This window comes from Anopheles gambiae, chromosome 3, assembly GCF_943734735.2.
Source record: "Anopheles gambiae chromosome 3, idAnoGambNW_F1_1, whole genome shotgun sequence".
In the NCBI taxonomy this organism is placed as follows: Eukaryota; Metazoa; Arthropoda; class Insecta; order Diptera; family Culicidae; genus Anopheles; species Anopheles gambiae.
The window spans coordinates 79,197,308-79,219,500 of NC_064602.1; the positions used below are offsets into that span (position 1 = coordinate 79,197,308).

General features: G+C 43.7%; 4 protein-coding genes and 2 long non-coding RNA genes across 8 annotated transcripts; 2 read left to right on the forward strand and 4 right to left on the reverse strand.

Moving 5' to 3' along the window:
* Positions 1–1,869: 1,869 nt before the first annotated feature.
* LOC5668066 (uncharacterized) lies at positions 1,870–5,698 on the reverse strand. The gene is made up of 3 exons (XM_001688124.2): positions 5,140–5,698; positions 4,262–4,646; positions 1,870–4,191 (listed from the first exon to the last, which is right to left on the reverse strand). Exons 1-3 carry the CDS (start codon positions 5,233–5,235, stop codon positions 3,746–3,748), a joined length of 927 nt encoding a protein of 308 aa, XP_001688176.2. The 5' UTR covers positions 5,236–5,698; the 3' UTR covers positions 1,870–3,745.
* A 928-nt stretch (positions 5,699–6,626) lies between these two features.
* LOC1270580 (large ribosomal subunit protein mL64) lies at positions 6,627–7,661 on the forward strand. Its single transcript, XM_309305.5, has 2 exons — positions 6,627–7,076; positions 7,153–7,661. Exons 1-2 carry the CDS (start codon positions 6,707–6,709, stop codon positions 7,620–7,622), a joined length of 840 nt encoding a protein of 279 aa, XP_309305.4. The 5' UTR covers positions 6,627–6,706; the 3' UTR covers positions 7,623–7,661.
* On the reverse strand, positions 7,641–8,768 carry LOC1270581 (ER membrane protein complex subunit 10). The gene is made up of 4 exons (XM_309304.4): positions 8,610–8,768; positions 8,266–8,526; positions 7,918–8,208; positions 7,641–7,833 (listed from the first exon to the last, which is right to left on the reverse strand). The coding sequence occupies exons 1-4, from the start codon at positions 8,679–8,681 to the stop codon at positions 7,759–7,761; spliced, it is 699 nt and encodes a 232-aa protein (XP_309304.4). The 5' UTR covers positions 8,682–8,768; the 3' UTR covers positions 7,641–7,758.
* A 1,359-nt stretch (positions 8,769–10,127) lies between these two features.
* Positions 10,128–12,256, reverse strand: LOC133393255 (uncharacterized). Its single transcript, XR_009766057.1, has 3 exons — positions 12,118–12,256; positions 12,004–12,045; positions 10,128–11,913 (listed from the first exon to the last, which is right to left on the reverse strand). It is a non-coding gene; the product is annotated as an uncharacterized LOC133393255 (long non-coding RNA).
* A 3,013-nt stretch (positions 12,257–15,269) lies between these two features.
* Positions 15,270–16,178, forward strand: LOC133393310 (uncharacterized). Its single transcript, XR_009766088.1, has 3 exons — positions 15,270–15,442; positions 15,661–15,875; positions 15,964–16,178. It is a non-coding gene; the product is annotated as an uncharacterized LOC133393310 (long non-coding RNA).
* On the reverse strand, positions 15,982–21,922 carry LOC1270591 (arylsulfatase B). Of its 3 annotated transcripts, XR_009766087.1 has the most exons (5): positions 20,194–21,922; positions 17,607–18,020; positions 16,737–17,534; positions 16,513–16,644; positions 15,982–16,124 (listed from the first exon to the last, which is right to left on the reverse strand). XR_009766087.1 is itself a non-coding variant. In XM_061657769.1 (4 exons), the coding sequence occupies exons 1-4, from the start codon at positions 20,713–20,715 to the stop codon at positions 16,576–16,578; spliced, it is 1,803 nt and encodes a 600-aa protein (XP_061513753.1). In that variant the 5' UTR covers positions 20,716–21,922; the 3' UTR covers positions 15,982–16,575. The 3 variants fall into 3 exon arrangements, 2 of the variants coding, with proteins under 2 accessions (XP_061513753.1, XP_564139.4); XM_061657769.1 differs by having other exon boundaries at positions 15,982–16,644; XM_564139.4 differs by having other exon boundaries at positions 16,513–17,534.
* Between the last annotated feature and the right edge of the window lie 271 nt (positions 21,923–22,193).

Genomic DNA, 22,193 nt, shown 5'->3' on the forward strand with positions numbered 1-22,193 from the left:
GCAAGTTCCATGTCAATATCTAATCCGAAAAAGATTCTGTATCTACCATTGTTAACAGTTCAGCATCTTGATAGTTCCAGTTCCTGGTTAGGTGTAGGATAAGCTTTGCGAGAGTGCGGCAAAATTGGTTCCAGCCGCTGAATTGATGTCTTCAAAGTTGGAACAAGAATTGATTCCATCAGCTTACAGACCTGAATATATATGTTGTACATTCCAGCTTTGGTAACAGTAGTTATACTGGAATAAATGAATTCTTAGTTTCTAGATCGGTCTAAGTTGAGAGTCAATTCCAGAACTAGGATAGTTTTGATAGTTTGGAGATCAGTTTCAGATTTTGGAACGGTTCATGATCAGCTGCAGGACCAGGATGGGTTCGAAATAAGCTTCTATTTCTTATAGGATGAACCAGTAGCTGGATCTGGATAGGTTTTTTTATGCGTTTTCATACTGAGATACGTGAGATATCAATTTCGTATTTTTCCTATAAGTTTGTTTGCTGATATTAGTTCCAGAATTGGGAAAAAATTATATCCATTGGGCGGACGCGAGATTGTTTCATGATTTGTTCTTAGATTAGTAGAGGTTTGATGGTACTTCAGTGTCAAACACAAATTCAAAATAGAATTCTAGCTCCAAAATAGATCCAAAATCAGTTCCAGATTTTGACAAGGTTCATGGTCAGTTCCAGGACCTGAATAGGTTCTAAAAAACTATTTTTTATAGGATGAATACCAGTATCTAGATCTGAATAGGTTTTTTTTATACCTTTCCAAACCGAGATACGTTCAGCATCAATTTCCAATCTTGCCTATGTTTTTTTTGCCAAATATTAGTTCCAGAATTATAAATTAAATTAATATAGGGCAATGGGGATCATGATGTTTTGTTTGTGAACATGTTTTTTGTTTGTTTCAGGACCAGGAAAGAACTGTAATCAATTTCTGGAAATTTCAAGATCAGATTTAGTTTGGGATCAGTTCTTGGTTCAGCATACATATGGGATATTTGTTAGGATTTGTAAAGGTTGATGATGATGATGTGATGCATTGAGAATTATTGTGGTCTTTACAATTGATTTCGATGAATAGGATTACACTAGTTTGGGATCAGGTCAGCAAGCACTTCCGCAAGAAGGTTCTGTTCAGTTACTGAACTGCTGTAGGTTTGTAACCTCTTTAGATGTACTCCAGAGATGGAGAGACTCATCAGGAAAACTTGACCCTGTAATTTGAAGACATTTTATCTGTTAGTTAACATATGAAATTGTAATAAATTGTCACTTATTTTACATCCTACATTGTCATCTTCTTTTAGAAACAAGAAACTCCACCTTTTTTTGTGAAAACTATATTCATGGTTTGTCTCCAATATTTGTTTATTCAATGTGATCAATGAGTTTGAGAAGGGTTCGTATTACAACATCGGGTTTTTTTTTCTCTGTCACCTGGCAGCCCACCTGGAGATCGAGAAGAAACGGCGGTACTGGTAGAACTGAGGCGAGAAGTGAAGCGATGTAGATGTGTAGAACAAGCTGTCGTGATGTACATAGCCTCGTTTAATAGGATCGTGAATATATAAGCCCACTTTATATGGTCGGTCGGAGTGCTGGTGCCCTTAGGAACAGACTGTTGTAGGCCCTGCTGGGGGCTGTACCCTTCTTGTTTTATCTTCTTCTTCTTCTTTTTTCTGCTCTCCATGGAAAGCCACTTAACTGTTGCATTATTATTAGTACGGCTCATAACTCATTGCTCATTCATTGTGGGCATATGGTTCGTTTCTCTCTATTGCCATGGCATTTATCAGTTTACAAATTACGTTTTGGTCTGTTTTTTTTTTCATGAAGCCTTCCCCCTCGTTCTTTTGTAGGTATTTTTGTTTTCTTTTGTATAAATCGTTTGCGCGTATATGTATGTATATATATATATATATATATATATATATATATATATATGCATGTATATTTTATCCTTGCTTTTACACATTTAATTAATCGTTAAGAGGTTTGTAACACACCATTTATCATTGTGGTGTTGAAATTGATCAGTTTAAAAAATATATATATTTATATAGAAGTTATTATTTATATCACACCCTCGGGCCAAACACACACACACATACAAATGGTTGTATTTTCATTTCATACCCCTTTTCTCCGGGTGTGCGGGATGCCGTGTAGCGATTCAAACGAAGAGACAAGGAAAGCGATTTCATGCCCTATTTACTTTATAACATTTTGCGCACTTTTGCCTTTGCGAGTGTGTTCCTGTATTGTGCTTTCTTAAGCTGGCGCTTGGACTAATATAGCTAAAAATGTAAATCATGTGCAACACCGAACGCAGCATTGTACTCTCTGTGTGTGCGTGTGTGTGGGGGATTGGGTTTTTTGTTCTCTTCTGTACATTGTAGATTTGGCGTTTTTGTTATGTTGTAAAGTATTTTTATACCACACACTACGGGGGGTGCGTTTTTAAATCGGGAAAGTAGCGAGCAATGCACACAGCCTATTTCAAAAGCATCTCTTCGGGAAGCGCATATTCACCTGCACTGTACAAACACACATACATATAGAGGAGCTGTTTAGAAATTCGAGACTTAGAGGGTAGTTGTTCTTTTTCTGTTTTTGGTTGTAAATAGACCAACGAAAACATCAGCAGCACATTAGGCGGTGTAATTATACATTCAAACACACGCACGCACATTCTCCATGCTTACACGGGTTTCGAGGGGTTCTGATAGTTGTGGGACACTTCCTTGGCTCTTTCTTATTGGAAGTGAATTTCATTTGTTGAAAACGGAACTCTACGGCACCCGTTTTAGACAGGCTCCTTTGAAAATTCCTACTAGATTTGTTCAACAAGGGTGCGCTAGAGTCCAATTCCCATTGCAATAGGTTTAGTTCACGTAAGAAAGAGTAAATAAAGAGTCCCACAGCTATGGGAGCTCCTGAAAACCCCTGTAACACGTGCCAACATCACACAATACAGGGTGCGCGGCGCCGTTATAGACTAACAAACTTATCCGAATAACGTTGGATAAGGTAAGGTGATAGAGATGGAAGTATAGCTTACTAACCAAAAATCGGTAGAGAGGAGCGATTGCCCGCGTATCATCAGTTCGTGTACTTTTTCCTAGTAAGTATTTCACGCTGCTTCTTCGTTTGGCATCAAGAATCGAAGCTGAATTCGATATCTCTCAAGAGGACTAAATTTAATGCAATGCCACAACAACAACACGCTGTTGGCACAGTTGAAAAAAACGCACCAAAAACTGGGTGGGATTGGGAATGATTCCTGACCTGAATCATGACCGATACGTTAGGTGCAAATTTTGCGTCTTTGCAAACCAATATGATTTTAATACAAGTTGAAGGAAGTATTACTGTTCCTTTTGCTACAAATACTCGAGATAAAGCAAATCACGTTCAACGTGTTTGCATCGTCAAACATTCAGGTTTGATGTACCCCCCTCTCCCTGACCTGAATGGTACCGATCGCCCATCGATTGTGCGTTCGCCTGTAAAGCAAAACCATAACTCAACAGAGGAACAGCAGAGTGGAAGTGGACGAATTCACACACTCTTCCAGCACGCAACGGATGCGGTTTAACGCCACGAGCAGTTACTACGAGGTTGATTATAAAATTAACGTGAAAAAAAAACGATGCCAAACCTGCGCAAATCCTTCGCACCTGCCCGCTAGCGTTGCGCATGCTGGGTCAGGTGGGGCGACGGCAGCAGCACCACCGGCTAGGTTTGCCGGTGAAAGCAAAGGCTTATGATGCTAACGCTGCACAGCACGATCGTGACGACGAACAGCATCATGTAGACGGAGGTGATCAGCCAGAAGGTGAACAGGTACAGGGATTTGTTGCAGTACTTGCCGAGCGCCGGGTCGTAGTTCGGCTCGTAGATCTGGTAGATCCAGAACGAACCGATGATGAACCACCCGAGCATGAAGCAGTTGATGAGCGTTTGCGTTGGCGTTTGCCGCAGCCGCTCCAGCTCCTGCTCCTCCCGGCTGCGGACGCGCGTGGATAGGTGCAGCAGCTGCTTCAGCACACCGAACCCACCGCCGACCAGCAGGTACACCGGGATGTACTCACCCTGCGGGCAGTCGTACAGGTAGATGGAACCGAACACGATCATGCACACCGGTATGACGATCGTGATGCCGAGCGCGATGGTGCAGCCGACTGCAATCGAAGAAAAAGGCGGATGAGCACAAACCGTCTATCGGGGACTGTTAGAGGGCACTGTACTTACGCGTGCCAAGCACCAGAATAACAATGTTGACTAAAAAATCCAACACGCCGCGGGAAGATTTGCGTGCCTCGCGCACCCGCCCGAACAGCGAATCGTAGGACGGTGGGGGCGCCTCCACGTCGACCGCCTCGTCGTAGCTGGGCGGTTCACCGCGCCGACCCACGTTGCCGCTCGGTTCGCCCAGCTCACTGTACGGGACGGGCGGGGGGGCGGTCGGGAAGTAGAGCGAACTGCTGCTCGGAGGGCCACCACCACCACCACCCCTCGCCTGTGACGACTGTAGACCCGCCACTATCACTGTGGGTTGCGAAACGGGTGGTGGTGGTACTGGGGCGATGCTGTTTATGCTGTCCAGCTCGTCGTGGCCACCGGCGCCGCTAGGTTGCTGAAACATGTCGGAGTAAAAGAAACGTACCATTTTTTTGTTTAAACCGGACTGCTAGACTCGGACGGCCTGTCGAGGATGTGTGGGCGGAAAACACACAACCGCGGTCGGTGCGATCAGGGAATAAAGGGCACGATGTTGCGCCTTTGTTGTGGATGGTCGACCGTGTGGTCGCTTTCGCGAACCATGTCGTCACAACGGGGGGCAATGTGTGTGTGTGCGTGGGGATGTTTGTGTGGTTCCCATTCCCCTTCTCTCGTTATGCTTTTTCGGCAACCATCCCCATACGGTGGGGGAAATTCCACCTCACTGGGTGACATTCGGCTGACTTTGGGGAATGGGGGGTGGGAGGGCAGGATTGGAGCAGTAAGGGAGCCCCATTTGGCAAACGAAATGGAAACAAGTGGGAAGCGCATGGGCAGGGCAAGAGAAGGTGTGGGGCAGAATCGAAACCGACGCGGCACCGTGGCACCATCGCCCGTCGTCGCCATACCTGTTGAACGTAGATGTCGTGGTAGTTAGATACGGCTGCACTCGCGGGGAAGTGTGCCCCGCTGCCAACGCTTCCGCCGCCGCTGTTGGTGGACATTGTTGCGCCGTGCGGAATGGTACACTTGGCACGAACGATCCGAGCCCTGCCCCTCCCCCGAGCGGGTGGGTAAAGGAATCGGGAAGCGGCACACTAGTGTGTACGTCGGGAAAATGAGCACTGTTTTTCTTTCTTGGGCGGTGGGTATGCGTCTGCACTATAAATGGAAGGAAAAGCACACACTCTGTGGCACTCTCTCTCGTCCCTGCAGTTCGGTTGCTGTTTCGTTTGTTGTTTTTCTTTTCGTTTCCCCAAAACATGAAAATGATGTCACTGTTTGACAGCAGGCCGATAACACGAAAAATATCCCCGTTTGCAAGTGGTTGGGTTTTTTTTGCATTTAGAAGCAATCAGATTAGATTAATTGTGGTGTATCTTTTCATAATTTAATGTGTTTTCACGGCAAATCTATTATTAAAAGCGAATTTTGCATATTTAAATAAAATACTTTTCATGAAATGTCACTCCTTCATGTCCGATAAACAGAGTGACCAGAAATACCTATTTGCAGTAGAACGTCGATTATCCGGGGACGAATTAATGACGGGAGGTTTATCCGTGCGCGTAAATCGGTTCAAAAGTACGGTGAACACTTCCAGCGATGGTCAAGTTGGCAACCAGTTTGTTGTACAGCTCTGTAGTATCTGGTGGTTTGTTCGAATTTCATTTTCGTTCATGAACCATTGTTAAACCTATAGTTATTGATTAAAATAACATTTTACCAACGATGAATTGATTGATTCAAAATGAATTAATCATAAAACCAGTTAATTTTATAATTTTTATACGAATTTGCCATTTCTTGGACCATTATCCGTGCAAATCTATTACGACTATGAACGACTCTGAACGACTCCGGACGACTTCGGACGACTCCGAATGACTCCGCGCGAATCTGATGACTCCAGACGACTCCGACTCCGGATGACTCCGGACGACTCTAGAAGACTCCGGACAACTCCGATTCCGTACGACACCGGGCGACTCTGGGCGGCTCCAACTCCGGGCGTATCTAGTGGTTTCATTTTGACGAAGACGGAATCGGATTAACATTAGTCGTAGTCGGATCGGAGTCGTGGGTGCGCTCGAAAGAGCCATCACTAACTCTACCGAAAATCACAGATTTCTTCATAATACTGCCCGACAAGTCATAAAACCATTTCCCAAATCAGTTTGTGTATTAAAGTCCATTCAAATCACTAACAACTTTGAGCGACGAATACTGTCGTGAGAATTAAAGTCTCTATAAACAAATAAACCAATCAACTATCACTAATGACACAGAATCAGAGGTTCAACAGTGACAACAAAGGCTCGTGATAAAATTTTGGATTTCGTATCGAAAACCGCCCAAATAATCTGGTCACACTGCCCACGAAGTACCCGTTTTGACGTTACTGAACGAAAACAAAAACTTACACAACAAACCGCACGCAATTCTTCTCGTGCACGAAAACCACATAATTTTAGGATGTTTCCAGTGAAAATGCTTCCTTTTCGGCGTTTGCCATCCACAACCGTCGGCCAGTGCTTTACTCTCGTCCGGTCGTTCACAGGCGGCATCACACAATGGGCCAAAAAGGCGGAACAGCTCGAAAGTGAAGAGCCGGCGGCAGAAGAGCTGCCGGTAACCTTCGTGGACGATGATGCCGAATCGACGGAAGCGCGCGATGCCCGGATAGCGGCCCTGCGGAACAAATCCCGACTGCTGCCGCAGCACCGGAACATGCTGCATGGTGTGCTGCCGTACGAACAGTCCCAGTCCTGGATACACGACACGGTCAAGTACAAGCGCATGATGCTGGGCCGGTACGGCATCGATGGAAGCAAGGTGGATCCACGTGAGTAGTGTGTGCGAAGGGGAAGGCCGGTAAAACACTTCAAGCTAATGTTGTGCTTGTTTTTCCTGCATGTTAGGAGTTTGCTTCCCGACGAAAAAGGAAGCATACGAGAGAGCAGAATACGAGCGTGTTGCATTTCCCTTCAGCCTGAAGCAAATGATGGATGCGAACGAGTCGGAACGGAAGGCGCGCAAGGCGCAGATAGAGGCCCGCGAGGCGGAAGTCGCCCGGAAGCTAGAAAAGCTGGACCAGTGGACGGCGGATCTGAACGCGCGCATCGCCAAGAAGGAGGCGGAAGCGCGGGCCGCCAAGGAGCGGAAGGATCGGCTGGTGGAGGAGGTGCGCAGACACTTTGGCTTTAAGGTGGATCCGCGCGACGAGCGGTTCCAGGAGATGTTGGCCCTGAAGGAGCGCGAAGATCGCAAGAAGGTGAAGGAGGCGAAGCGAAAGGAAAAGGAGGAGAAAATGATGGAAAAGCTGCAGAAAAAGACGGCCCAGCTCGAGGCGGACATTGAGGTGCCGAGCGGCGAGAAGACGAAACAATAAAAGACGAGTCAAGGCGTGTCGTCGATAGTGAGAGAACTCTTCCCCCACACACACACATCGTGCTGCTTCTTTTATATTTGGTGTGGATGACAGAAAATGAAACTGAAGCAGAAGGACCCTTGCCGTTCCTGCGCGCTTAGCGCTGCTGTCCTGCTTCCGGATTGGTGGCGGAAATGAGCAGCAAAATCACCACCGGCACCAGATACATCCACTGCGATTGGAAATAGAAAATTGAGAAAATAGAGAATTTCGATTAGCAGCACATTCGCACGAGCAGAAAGCATCCAAGGCTTACATATTTCGCAAAGAAGCTACGGTTGTCTTTGGTTTCGCCCCGCTCCCGGGCCTCTCGTTCGCGCTCCATCTTCTGGATGAAGCTGGCCGTGTCGGGAATCGGTGCCGGCTCCGTATGCTTCACGTACACATCCGTGTTAAACTCGTCCAGCACGTCCACGTCGCTGTTGGACAGGTCGGCACACTCGTTCAGGTTGCCATTGTTGACCGATTGCGTGACGGCGGTGACCGTGCCCGTATGGTCCAGCGAAACCCACAGCACATCGGTAAGCTGCGATTTTGCCAGTGCGCACTGAAAGGAAAGGGAGATTGCAAATCCATGGACACATACATATGGAAGCATACTAACCGCTTTGGAGGAGGTAAGGAACTTGGTGACTCCCTCGGAATCCGTCACATGTGCCTCCAGACGGTACAGCCGGTTCTCCTGGGCCAATCGCTTCAGCTTGTTTCGGTCTTGCAGGGAGAGCGGTTCCTGTGCTACCGAGACCAGTCCGGTGTTACGGTTTGTGACTGTTACGTTGCCTCGCAGGGTAAATTTACTAGGATCGTCGATATCCAGCGCGTGGAACAGGGCAATGTTTAGCCATCCATCGTACTCGAGGGAATTCTACCACCGCGCGACGAAGAGAACAAGCAAATGTAAGTAGAACCATAACCGCATTTATTTCTAATGAAATGACACAAACTTACCGCTTTCACGTAAACAAAGGTGCTCGATAGCCAAACGGAGGCAAGGAAGGTTAATTTCATTAACAAATTCATTGTGGAAAAGTAATATTTTGCCCTGCACTTCGCGATTTTGGGTGAAGTATTGACCCAGCAATGTTTTGCAATGTGACGGCTGTAAGCCAACTGACAGCTCTCGGGGAAAAACAGCCGCCTTGACAGGGGTGTCAAAGCATGATTTTTATTTGAATATTATATTTCCGTTGCTTCACCCTTGTTTTGGCCGCTCACACGTGGATAAGTTTAAATTTTAGTTTAAATTTAACTTAATTAATTCAGCTGATCAATATGATTGTTCAGTTTGATTAAAGAGCTGAAAACATCGAAAATTATGTGTAAAAAGCCACATTTTAACCATTTTCCACGAAGCTACTAAAAACTCAATGTAAAAATCCGAGAGTAGGATGTAGAATAAGTTTCTCGAGAGTTTCCTATCGATGTTTCCTGTGGTTCTTTACTAACATTAGTTCTGGACCATCTGTGCTAAGGATATACATGCTGTAATAGCCAATTCAAAATCAATTTTGAAAAGTATATGCATGTGCGGGAGAAGTAATAGCCTCGTCCATTGGTTGACACGATACATGCATGCACATACATAGATGACATAACCAATTCCCTGTCAATTCTTCTCCAAAGCTGGGAAAAAATCTCTCGATCTCGCCCCTTATGTATGCTTACTTTCTTACTTATCCGGCGCTTTGCGGTCCGCTTGAGATCTTGGCCTGCCTCAGGAGTTCAAGGTCTCGCGCCTTCGTCTGCCAATTCGTTATCCCGGCCTAAATGGCGGACACTATGTCACCTCCACGCCATCTTGCCATCTCAACCTGGGCTTACCACACCTCCTCTGTCATTGTGAACAGAGAAGAAAGAGATTTTACGTGTTGGGTCGTCCATTTCCATGCGCATAGCCAGCCCTTGTTACAGGGTTTTCCAAGTCAGTTTCGAATGTAAACATTGTTATTCACCGCATCCAAGATGTTTTTCAACATCTGTCAAATCGTTCATTTGCTTCAAAATGAAATTTCAGTTTGAACACATGGGCTGGTATTATTGAATCCGTTCGTAGCGGGAACGTACGGCGCTCACATGAAATTCTAGGGATGGCAACACATCTCATGAGCCCGGTCTTACAACGCCGCGGTGAATAACTGTAGCAACCATCTAGTACGTTAGGAAAATGAGTGTCGGGACGTACGCCGCCGCTACGAACGGATTCAATAATACCAGCCATGATTTTCAACACATAACAAAGAACTGTCAAACTCAATCCACCTTGAGTCGTGTTGAAAATCATGTTGAAGAAATTAAAAATTATTGTGATGGAAATGAAATGTCAGATTGATGTGGAACGACATTTTGCATGTGGTGGATGACAATGTTTACATTTGTAGACGTATCATAAATATGAACCTTGGTCAACCTCACCTCAAAATGTATGTATACCTTATCCTTAACTGTCAAAAGGATATGACAACGTCTGTCATTCGAAAACGGAATCACAAATAAACAAGTCGGAAAAACCTTGCTCCGTAAAAAACTCGTTTGGAATAAAACCTTAGTTTACATCTCAGAAGTGGGATTAATCTACAAGTATGCCTACAACAGAAGAAATAAAATGGTCATTAGACGCAGCTGGTATTGAATACCCAGAGACGGCAAAGGCGACGCAACTACGACAATTGTTTGCAGACAACGTGAAGAAGACAACAAGTCAGGAAATGGCGGCTGATAAAACACGTGGAGATGGTGATGACATAACCTCAAATGACGAAGCCGCTGCTATAGCCTCACTCGAAATGAAAGTAAAACGCCTGGAGCTAGAAAAAAAAACTTTTATCTTTAGAAGAAGAAATAGCTGAGCTTCAACCAACTCACCTTAAACCAATATCGATGAATACTATTCAATATATAGAAACAATAGTGCCAAAGTTCACCGGAGAAGGCGATGAAGATGTGTGTGCTTGGATTCGTTCCCTTGAGGACATTTTCGTTATGACAAACGTCCCAGAGCCTCAAAAACTGCCGCTTTTGCGTCGATCGTTAACGAGCACAGCTGTTTTATTGGCACAAACTACTAAATCAAAAAATTACGAGGAGTTGAAGGGCGAATTGCTAAAAGAATTTAACAACAAGCCTTCTAAAGAAGTCATCTATAAAAATCTTAGAGCACGCCATCTGAACGCTAACGAAACAACGCTTAGATATTTGTTAGACATGCAACACATTGCAGCGGCAGCTTCAATTCCGGAAAACGAACTGGTGCATATCATCATTGACGGTCTCGGTGACCCCATACATACTGCATCCATGCGATTCATGGCAAAATCGATCGAGACGCTGAAACCTCTATTGAAAGAGTATGAATATATACGAACACGTGTACAGACAACGGTCCAGAAATCGTCTGTTCAACAACCACGAGTCCAGATTGCGCGAGCTGAACCAAACCAGTCGACTCCCAGATGCCTTAATTGCCGGAAATATGGACATTCGGAAAACTTCTGCCGCATGCCGATTCGACTTCCGGGGTCCTGTTTCAAGTGCGGTCAGACTGATCATGTCTATCGAAATTGTCCTCAACGGGTTCAGCAGATTGCCGTTACTACAAATGGTCCTGAACATCTAGAAACAACGCCTGTGACGGAACCAGTTTTTACTCTTAACGCCAACCAAGAGGTAAGTGTTGCCTATAAGAGTCAAGATGTTTGGAGCAAATCACTAAAATTAGTTTCTCTTTTGGATACTGGTAGCCCTAAAAGCTTCGTTAATGAAAACGTTCTCCCTAAATCTCTTGTTGGAGAACCTAGGACGTCCATGTTGCGAGGAATAGGAGGCCCAAATTTATTAACGTTAGGATTTGTGGATATGCGAGTACAACTTGCCAAGACCACGATACGTCACACCTTTATCGTCCTTCCAAAAATATACATGGAATGGCCAATGATTCTTGGTAGAGATGCATTATCCAAGTTAAATATTCAACTCAATCAGATACAAAATACGTACACTATAAACACTTTATTGAACATGAATAATATGAAAAAGCTGCCTTTAATAAAAACGAATTTATATCAAAAGCTCCATTCACTTGACATTGTAAAGAGGTCAGTCGCACGTCGGGAGGGAGATTGCTCATTTTCTGCTTTAGCTCATGAGTCGATCGATGTGTTTACCGATACATTTTCTTCTTTGTGTATGATAGATGTTGTTGATCAAACAAATCCCATTGATATTGGTAAAAACCTTACAAAATACCAAAGTGAAGCTGTAATTGAATCGATAACAAAAAATTATTTAGAGTTTCCTACAAATGAAATCGTACCCTCAACTTATACTATGAAAATAAATCTCTTACATGACACTCCTATTTCTACCAAACCAAGACGGTTGTCATTTGCTGAAAGAGAAAAAGTAAAAGTAATAGTAAAGGACCTGCTAGAAAAAAATATCATACGCCCAAGTAACTCACCATACGCGTCTGCCTTAGTCCTGGTTCGAAAGAAAAATGGCGAAGTTAGAAAATGTGTTGATTACAGACCATTAAATAAAGTAACAGTTCGTGATAATTTTCCATTGCCTCTTATAGACACCTGCCTAGAACATTTGGGACATAAACAATACTTTACGTTACTAGACCTCAAAAGCGGATTTCATCAGTTAGTTATGGATGAAGAATCGATTAAATATACGGCGTTCGTTACACCTGATGGGCAGTACGAATATACCCGCATGCCCTTCGGATTGAAAAATGCTCCGGCTGAGTTCCAACGCTTTATTAATTCAGTACTTAGAGAATTTATAGAACGAGGGGAATTGGTAGTGTATATAGACGACATTTTGATTGCTTCAAAAGATTTTGACCAACATCTTGAACTGATCGGACAAGTGTTAAACGCGATACGCAAAAATGGTTTGGAGTTACGACTGGACAAATGCAAATTTGCCCAAAGGGAATTAGAATACCTTGGTTACAATGCAAACTGTTTAGGAATACGTCCGAGTGAACATCATATTAAATCAATTAAAAACTACCCCTTTCCTCGTAGCAAGAAACAAGTTCAACAGTGCTTGGGCTTATTTTCATTTTTTCGGCGGTTCGTTCCATCTTTTTCAAGTATTGCAAAACCACTAACAAACTTATTAAAAGAAAAAGTACCATTTGAGTTTACTAATGAATGCATTCAATCATTCGAAACCTTACGAAATAAACTTATTCAATCACCTGTGCTGTCAATTTACGACCCTAGTAGAGAAACCGAACTACATTGCGATGCAAGTTCTACTGGTTTTGGATCGGTTTTACTACAAAAACAAGATGATGATAAGTTTCACCCAATTGCTTACTTTTCAAAAACAACATCGGACGATGAATCCAAATTACATAGTTATGAGCTGGAGACACTTTCAGTAATTTACGCACTCAAAAGATTTCACACTTACGTCCATGGCATTCCCATAAAAATAGTGACAGATTGTAACTCATTGGTCCAAACACTGCAAAACCGCAATTTATCAGCAAAAATCGCTCGTTGGTCATTATTCCTAGAAAATTATGACTATTCAATGCAACATAGGCCTGGATCATCTATGCCTCATGTAGATGCATTAAGTCGAATAGAACACGTAGCAGTGATAGATGATCTGGATATAGATTTCCAATTACGGATTGCACAAGCTCGTGATGTAAATATTCAAAAAATAAAAACTGAACTACAGTCTAGGTCAGTAAGTGATTTCACTCTTCGTGATGGAGTAGTATACAAACAGTCTTCACCAGGTCGATTTAAATTCTATGTACCATCAGAAATGATTAACAATGTAATTCGATATATTCACGAAAAAATAGGACATCTGGCAGTCGATAAATGCTATTTACAAATCAATAAGAATTATTATTTTCCACAAATGAAAACTAGAATTCACAATTACATTAAAAACTGTATGAAATGTGTAATATATTCCGCCCCCGTGAAAACTAATCATAAAAACTTATACACTATACCTAAAATTGCCAATCCCTTTGATACATTACATATCGATTTCATAGGTCCTCTTCCTTCAATAGATTCAAAGAAGAAACATTTGCTAGTAGTAATAGATAGTTTCACAAAGTTTACAAAGTTATACCCAACAATATCTACAAGCACCCGTGAAGTGTGCAATGCTCTTAAATTATACATGTCATATTACAGTCGCCCTAAGCGAATAATTAGCGATAGAGCAACATGTTTTACGTCCGATGATTTTTCAAATTTTGTATCATCTCGAGGAATTACGCATATACTAAACGCAACAGGATCACCTCAGGCAAATGGGCAAGTAGAACGGGTCAACCGCGTCCTACGACCTATTTTAAGCAAACTTACGAATCCGACTAATCATGCTGATTGGACAGTTCAAATTCCATCGGTTGAATATGCGCTCAATAATACAATTCACGCATCTACTCACTTCTCTCCATCTGTACTTTTATTTGGAACAGAACAACGAGGACCGATTCTAGATGAACTGACAGAATACCTAAATGATCAAAATCAAGCTTCACCTAGGGATTTCAATACAATACGAACCATAGCATCGAATAATATTACCAAGCATCAAGGGATTAATGAACGACAACATGCTATCAAATCTAAACCAGCACCTGTGTTTACTGAAGGGGAATTTGTGGTCATACGCAATATAGATAACACCGTCAATTCAAACAAAAAATTTGTTGCTCGATACAAGGGCCCCTATGTTATACACAAAATACTTCCAAACGATCGGTACGTCGTCCGTGACATTGATGGGTGTCAAATGACTCAAATAGCTTATGACGGAATTTTGGAAGCTGATAAAATAAGACGATGGATAGTCCCTCTCCCTGGTGGCGATTGACTCTTTACAAACAATCTTAGGCAACACTAATAGCATAGGAATTGAGGGCAATTAATGAAGTCAGGAAAGGCCGAGCTGTAGACGTATCATAAATATGAACCTTGGTCAACCTCACCTCAAAATGTATGTATACCTTATCCTTAACTGTCAAAAGGATATGACAACGTCTGTCATTCGAAAACGGAATCACAAATAAACAAGTCGGAAAAACCTTGCTCCGTAAAAAACTCGTTTGGAATAAAACCTTAGTTTACACATTCAAAACTGACTTGGAAACCCCTGTAAGTTGTACGACGGTGAGGTCGCCCCACCGACAAACCGACGTGACACTGGCGTTACAAAAGTGTCCCACGCGAAAGTACTGTCATTTACCAGTGAGGCGAACACTTATGTCAAAGTAATCTCTGCTCACTGCTGCTTCGATGTAAACAACTTTTCTATATACAAATTGCGAAGGAAGTGTGAGGCAAGATTTTGTGAGAATTATTGGACAAAACACCCAGGAAAATCATTTTATAAGTTTCCAAATCAATGCAAAAGATGTGAGAAGTATATAAAACAATACGCATTGGAATTTGCGAAGAAAAACAAAAAGAGGATTTAGCAGTTTCTTCACTGTGTCAGTGTAGTAAGCGAATCGTTATAGAGATGGCGCTAGTGTTTAACGTATTTTCATTTGAAATAAGGAGACAACTTTTGAAGCTCATTTTGTTCGAAGTGTCACGTCGGTTTGTCGGTGGTCGCCCTACATCTCATATAGCTCGTCGTTATAACAACTCATCCATTGTCCTTCTACACATACGGGGCCAAGTATCCTTCTGAGCATCTTCCTCTGGAACACGGCTAAGAGGGTTTCGTCAGATTTGGACAGTGTCCATGTCTCATAGGCGTATGTGAATTCCGTTACTACACAGGTATAGTCTGTATAGTACCAGCTTCGTCCGTCGCGACAGGTTCTTTGAAATGAACAGATTTTTCAGGCTGTAGAATGACCGGTTAGCAGCCAGCAGCCTTACGCGCAACTTAGCTATCATGTTATTGTCGTTTGACCTGACCTTTGACCTATCAATTCTTCGACGACTTCACCTATCTGTACTTCACGCTTACGTAAGTTTTGATTTGTTGTTTGTAGGGTCGCTAATGTTGCCACCATCAGTTTGGCCTTTGCCTCGTTTATCTGCAATCTGAGGTTCTCTGCCGCCTGCTCGATGCCTTGGTAGGCTTCTGTTAAATAGGAGAACCGCAGACCAACGATGTATATATCATCAGCGTATGCCAGGATCTGGATTGACCTATAGAACATGGTTCCCGAAGTTTCGACCCTCCAGTCCCTGATGGCACTCCTATGTATGCACCGCTGTGCTTATCCATGAACTTTTTATTATGTAAACATTCTCCAGAGTCACTAATACAAGCCAAACCCCACCATCTACAGGGACAACAAACATTCACATTGAATGAGAAGTCTGAAATATTTATTTCTGGCAATAATTCGGTGATAACAAATAAGCGTTGCTGGAGGATCGTTGGCCGATATGGGACTGAAGATCTTCGCCGATCAATGTTCACACGCTGCACTGATCTTGCTTTGATGAGCTGTAAAACATGGCAAAAATAAATAGATAACATTTCCAACTCAAGTAGACCACCGACCATGAGGGACCTTCCTTCGCTACAAACGCTACAAAAATACTTCCAAATATTAGAAGCAATGTTAACCGGAAGCAGCTAATGTTTTTGCCCATCATTTTGGTGTTAGTGTACAATTTCTTTGGTAACTGTAAACCTTACAGAGAATCTCATCCCATCCCGCTGTTAGCCGTACAACCGTATGGAGAAGGTGCTTGTGTGAAAGAGTTGTGGTGCATAGTAGTGATTTTAGTGTCCTACATTAACCTTTCCTTTCCATACCAATTTACGTAGATTTCATTGTGTTTGTTCGGAGAAAGAAGAAAGCCAATTACCGATCTGCCAATGGCGTTACCTGTCCATATCCCTATCGCTAATGACGTAGATTTTCGAGCTAAAGGCAGCATCAGCCGCCGCTTTACCATCCGGGCTGGACGCGTCCGTCGGTATCTCGCTGGGCGTAGTGGCGGAATCTTGCCTCTTGGTCCTACGGCACAGTTTGATAATGTTTTTGTTCGAAAGATATAGTAAGGTGCCAATCACAAAGATAATACCGACTACTACTATTGGAATAATTACAAACAGCTGCGTGTCCTTGGCGAGCGAGTGCGTCGGTGGTGGCAACGCGGAGTCATCGCCTTCGTCCTGCAGGGAAGCGGCCTTGGTCGGATCGGTACGCCACCAGTTCCAAACGCCACCGAATTTGGACGGATCGGCTTCTGGATCGTGCGGCCGGTTGCGCGGTTTAGCTGCCCGAAGCCGGTACAGCTCCAGCCGGTTGCGTATTCCACGCAGCCGTTTCGGATATTCATCCGAGATGTCGTGCATTTCGCACGGATCGTTGATGATGTCGAACAGGCACGGTTTCACCAGCGGATTGCAGGGTTTGGTTGCAATTGAGTTGCCGCAATTGACGGTCGCGTGTCGACGAAGGTAGGAGATAAGCTTCTCATCCAGCCGACCAGCACGGGCAATCCGGGTGGCCATGACACTGCTGAGATACTGTTCATCGTCCGGCAGCTGATCGAGTGGATCCGTCTCACCGTACCACGCATCGTTCACCCCGTTCAGTGTCGTGCCGTTGATGTACTTAAACCCGTTCTCCATGTAGCTGGTGTAGCCGAAGATTTCGTCCAGATTGTTCATCAGCCTCTGGCGCGGATTGCCCGTACCGTACGCGAGTGCTTCCCACTGGTCGATGCCATCGATATCGCTGAAGGAACTGTTGCCCAAGGCAATGCCGGCGGCAGAAGCGAGCGTTGGCAGCCAGTCGGAGATGTGGAACCATTGGTTCGAGACGCGCTGCGTGTCCTTCAGCAGTGGGCTCCAGATGAGTGCTGCGGTCCGTACCGCACCTTCCCAGGGGGAGTGTTTTTGCTGCCAAATTGAGGAGGAAAAAATCACTATTAAGATTTGTATTTCCGAAAGAGACATACACTATACACTTACACCACGGAATGGATAGTTCGAGCCGGTGTTGCTGTGCATGCCGCGCGTAACACCTCCATTATCACTCAGAAACACAATGATCGAGTTATCGAGCATACCGTTCGCTCGCAGGCTTTCATACACGGCGCCGACACTGTCGTCCAGCTTCGACATCATGGCAGCGTACGTACGACGATCCTTGTTGCCGATGTACGCAAAACGATCGATCGTTTCCTGCGGTGCTTGCAGCGGATCATCATCGTTGCCCGCGTGCGGTGCCAGATGATTCATTACCAGCAGCATCGGCTGACCGCTCTTGCCATGCTGGGCGATGATGTCCCGCGCGGCCGAGGTGAAATAGTCCGTCGCGTACGTCCCGTTGGCGGCATAGTTGACGAACTGATTCTGGCGCATATCGTAGCCTTCGAACGTACCCTGTGGATATGGAGCGCGTGGAGTGCGCGGGAAGAAAACAATTGTACCATTCTTGTTCACGTTGCATAGCAATGGGCCCGGAAACTGGTGGGAGTAAGCTTTATTGGGGGATCTTCTGTTTGTGCAATGATAACGCGTGACGCGAGGCACCGGTCGTAGCAATAGCCAGTGACTTGCCAGCAGCAAAAGGTGTGCTTTATTACATCAATCTCGTTCTTGGTTTGTGTGCCGTCTACCAAACAAGTTGTGAACATTGTTTTGCAGAAAAAGGGGGCAAAAGATGCAAAACAAAACAGCAACCAAAAAACATATGTTCGAGAGATGCAAACAACTATTAGTGTTTTGAATCGTTTAACCTTGAGGTACGATCCCCCCGGTGTAGCAAAAACAAAATGACCGATCAACTAGTTTTGTATCCGGTCACTGATTCGAAGTCGATAGCCACAGGAGGTTGAATGAAAGAGCATTTATCTGTTCTAGACACCGTTTTTTTGCCTAATGTCAAATTATAGACCAAACCCAAGCAAACAGATGGGGCAGAATTTGTTTTTTTTTACACCTTGATCTCCTTGAAACAGATTGTGTGCATACATTTTGTTATAAAGTCAGTGGCTCCCAAGCTTTGTGTAATGAGCATCTATTTTAGCAAATGATATTTTGCGTTATAAAAACTAATAAGTGAATTATGTTAGAGGTTATGATAGTGTTTAATAGGAAATGAAATTGCGTATTAGTGTAAATAACTGAGGGAATGAATATCATTCTAACTCGAATTGTATTTTATATTATCAGTGAACCTTCACATGACGGGCCTTATTTTTCCATACCAGCAAACAGATGAATCGATTATAAACATCCAAGCTCTTAGCGAGTAACAAGCGAGCTTGGATGTTTATATAAAAAAAACTTATTTTGTTGATGACGCCCCTTTGCCACTTCTATTTTTTAAATTCTAGCTGCATAAACGTTCGTAGTCCAAAAAAGTATCAATAGTGGCTTGTTATGCAAAATTTTCCTCGTCAAAAAAGAGTGTTTGTGGAGCAGTTTGATTTGCTCTAAATACGAAAAATTTATAACGTTATGAAGGGGTATACCGTATATTTTGTAAGATATAGTTTCATATAACTTCTTGCGAAATTTTCATGCTAAAACAATATTTGAAATTAAAAAAAATAATCAAAAAATAATTCTAACCGTCCCTCATAACAGTTAACCATATTTAAACTTAATACAGGCAATATTTTCCTTCTATTTTGAATAAAAGATATACGTACAAATACACATTTCAATTCAATTGTTATAAACAATGATATGTTGAAGTGGAATGGAGCAAATAAATCAAAAAAGTGACAATAAAATAATAAATTATTTAACTCTAGTTGTGTTTTGCATACCATGCTCGTAAAAAGTAGCTAAGTCAGTAATTGTTTAAAAAAATGCTGTTAATTTAAATAATCAACATCAACTGTCTACGACTTACTTGAACTATTAATTATTGATATTGATTAACTACTGGCAAAGTTTTAATAATTGCAAAGTACTAGATCCAAATTATCACAACCAAAAAGGCTTATTTTATTATTAATTATTTCTGATTTCTGATTAATTATTCCTAATGAATTATCTCTGATTATTCTGAGTTTATTTTAAAAAAATAATCTCTTATGAATAACTACAATGTTACCAGGAATTAGGCAAAAATAAACAACATTAAAAGCTTTTTTCTAAAAACATGTAGCTAATTTAAAGGAATTCAGAGAAATATACGCATCAGTTTGGACGGATATATATTATGATATTATAAAAATATACTTTAATTTTAATACTGTGGTTTAATACTGTATTTAAACAGTCAGTGATAGGCTAAGCAATTAATGGTAAAGGCTGACCTAGACCGACAATTGTTGCGCCAAATAAGTAGAAGGTCTTTAATAAACTGTTTACCATTTGATGAGTTTGGGAAACACTGGCATAAGCTAATCAAGTGAGCTAACGTGAGCAAGTGAGCTAAATGATTGTAATTATTGTAGAACTTTTTCGGTAAACGTGTTTATTTCTATTTATCTCTATTCTTAACGCAAATAAATATGTCATGTATGCAAAACAGGTACAAAGCAATGTAAAACCATAATGTAAAACCATTGATTGCCGGTCCATCACCCCCTATACTCACACTATTCATCTTGGACACGTAGCTCCAGTAGTCCACGTACGGCCCCAGGTAGCCGATGTGCGTGTCGAACCCACGGTTCGTCGGTATGTAGTGCTCGGTGAAGAAGCCAAGGTGCCACTTCCCAATCATGTGCGTCCGATAGCCGGCCGCGCGGAAGTACTGCGGCATGATGCGCTGGTCCAGCCCGAGGCCCCACGGCTCGTCGCTGTCGATCACGTAGTGCTGCATGCCGACGTTGATCGGGTGTCTGCCCGTCATCAGGGCCGCCCGGGACGGCGTACACATCGGGGCCGAGTAGTGCCGGTTCAGGATGACACCGTCGTACGCGAGCGCGTCAATGTGCGGCGTCGCTATCTGGTTCGAGCCGTGAAACCCGACGTCATTCCAGCCCATATCGTCCGCGGTGATGAGGACGATGTGGGGTCGCTTCGGTGGGTTCTGGCCGTACGCCGCCACTGCCAGGGTTCGGTAACCGGCGGCGACGATGATGCATACCAGCAGGGGTGTGGTAAGATGTGTCATTTTTTTTGAAGGTGCGCTGTTTAGAAAGTGATACCGTTCTGTTCTGCTGAACTGTTGCGTGTTCTGGTGTCCTTGGGATAGTTACGACATCGGTGGAAGAACCAGCCAGCGAGGTAGGCGGGATGGGCAATTATTTATCTTATTCTGTGTCCCGTGCACTGATTAGACCCGTCCTTCAAGAAGCCCTACGATGAAGCTGTCGCTGCTATGGATCGTATCACTTAAAACAGCTGTTACAATCTCTCTGTCTCAGGTTGTATCTCCCTTACTATCTCTCTCTCTAAAAGGGCACGCACAACCAAACAGAGAACCAAAGGCACTTGTCCGTCGCTCTGTCTGCAGAGCAAAAAAAGCAGAGGACGAGATCGTTTGCAGATCTCGTGGTGCGATAAACAAACAAACTAAAGCAATTAGATTTTATCAGATCAACGCCTCGCCTTGTTTGTTCGTCACTGCCGCCGCCTCCGTGGCTCTCCTGTTCGCCCTCTGTTCTGTGGAAAGCGAGAGACAAACGGCCTCCCGTTCAATCAGTATTTCGATGCCCAACCGTACGGCGGTCCCGGTCCCGGGGCGCCAAACGTCGGTGGAACTGGCTGCGTTTGGTGCGAAGCGGTTTCTATTACTCTATACCCGATAGGTCCACTGTATTGAGCTGTATATTGGGACGGTGTCTGATCGTACGGAAGCGGTCAGTAAATTAAGTGCTTGAAGTAAGAAAGAAAAAACAAGAGAACCACCAACTTGTACTGCAGCTTCATGTACGGTTAGCAACTGTATATCTGACGATCACTCCACTAGCCTTTTCCCACTCCGGATCCGGATTTTCTTCTTTTATTTCTACATCCGTGAAAGTTTCCAGTCCTAACCTGCTGCTAGCCGTTTTCCATGTGCTTCCCCCTGTGTCGGGTGGCTTTAATTGGTCCACTCTTTGGCTTATTTTAAATGCACTTTTAATACTTCAAACTCCGGTAGCCCGCAATCCACAAGAAACCGTCCACAGAACCGATCACAGAACTGGCACACACAACAGTCTCACAGACGCACTACACACTAAACGGCACTAAACGGGAGCGAACGATCCGTACGCGCGAATGTCTGTCGGTGGACTGAACCTGGACTGAGTGCTGCGACGCAGCCTGACAAGATCACTCGCCACCGTCCATGCCCTCCCATATAGGCAATGTTTTTCGCTCGTTTCGTTTGAAACAAATTGAAGACGAGCGCTCGTGTAGCGGCCTGTTATCTCGCGAAACGCGAACGCTGACTGTGACTGTGTATCGAGGCAAATAACCACAGACAGATAGACTATTTTTGCGTACGTAAAACAACAACCCATTTTTGTGGTGCACAGGCACATACAAAAAAATTGAGGGAAATATAAATGTTCAACCTGTCCGATATGAGCAATGCCCCCGCTGGTGGTGGCGGCGTCGGCAGTTGATTGCGACGGGGTTTGACCAGTAATTGAAAAGATTGTT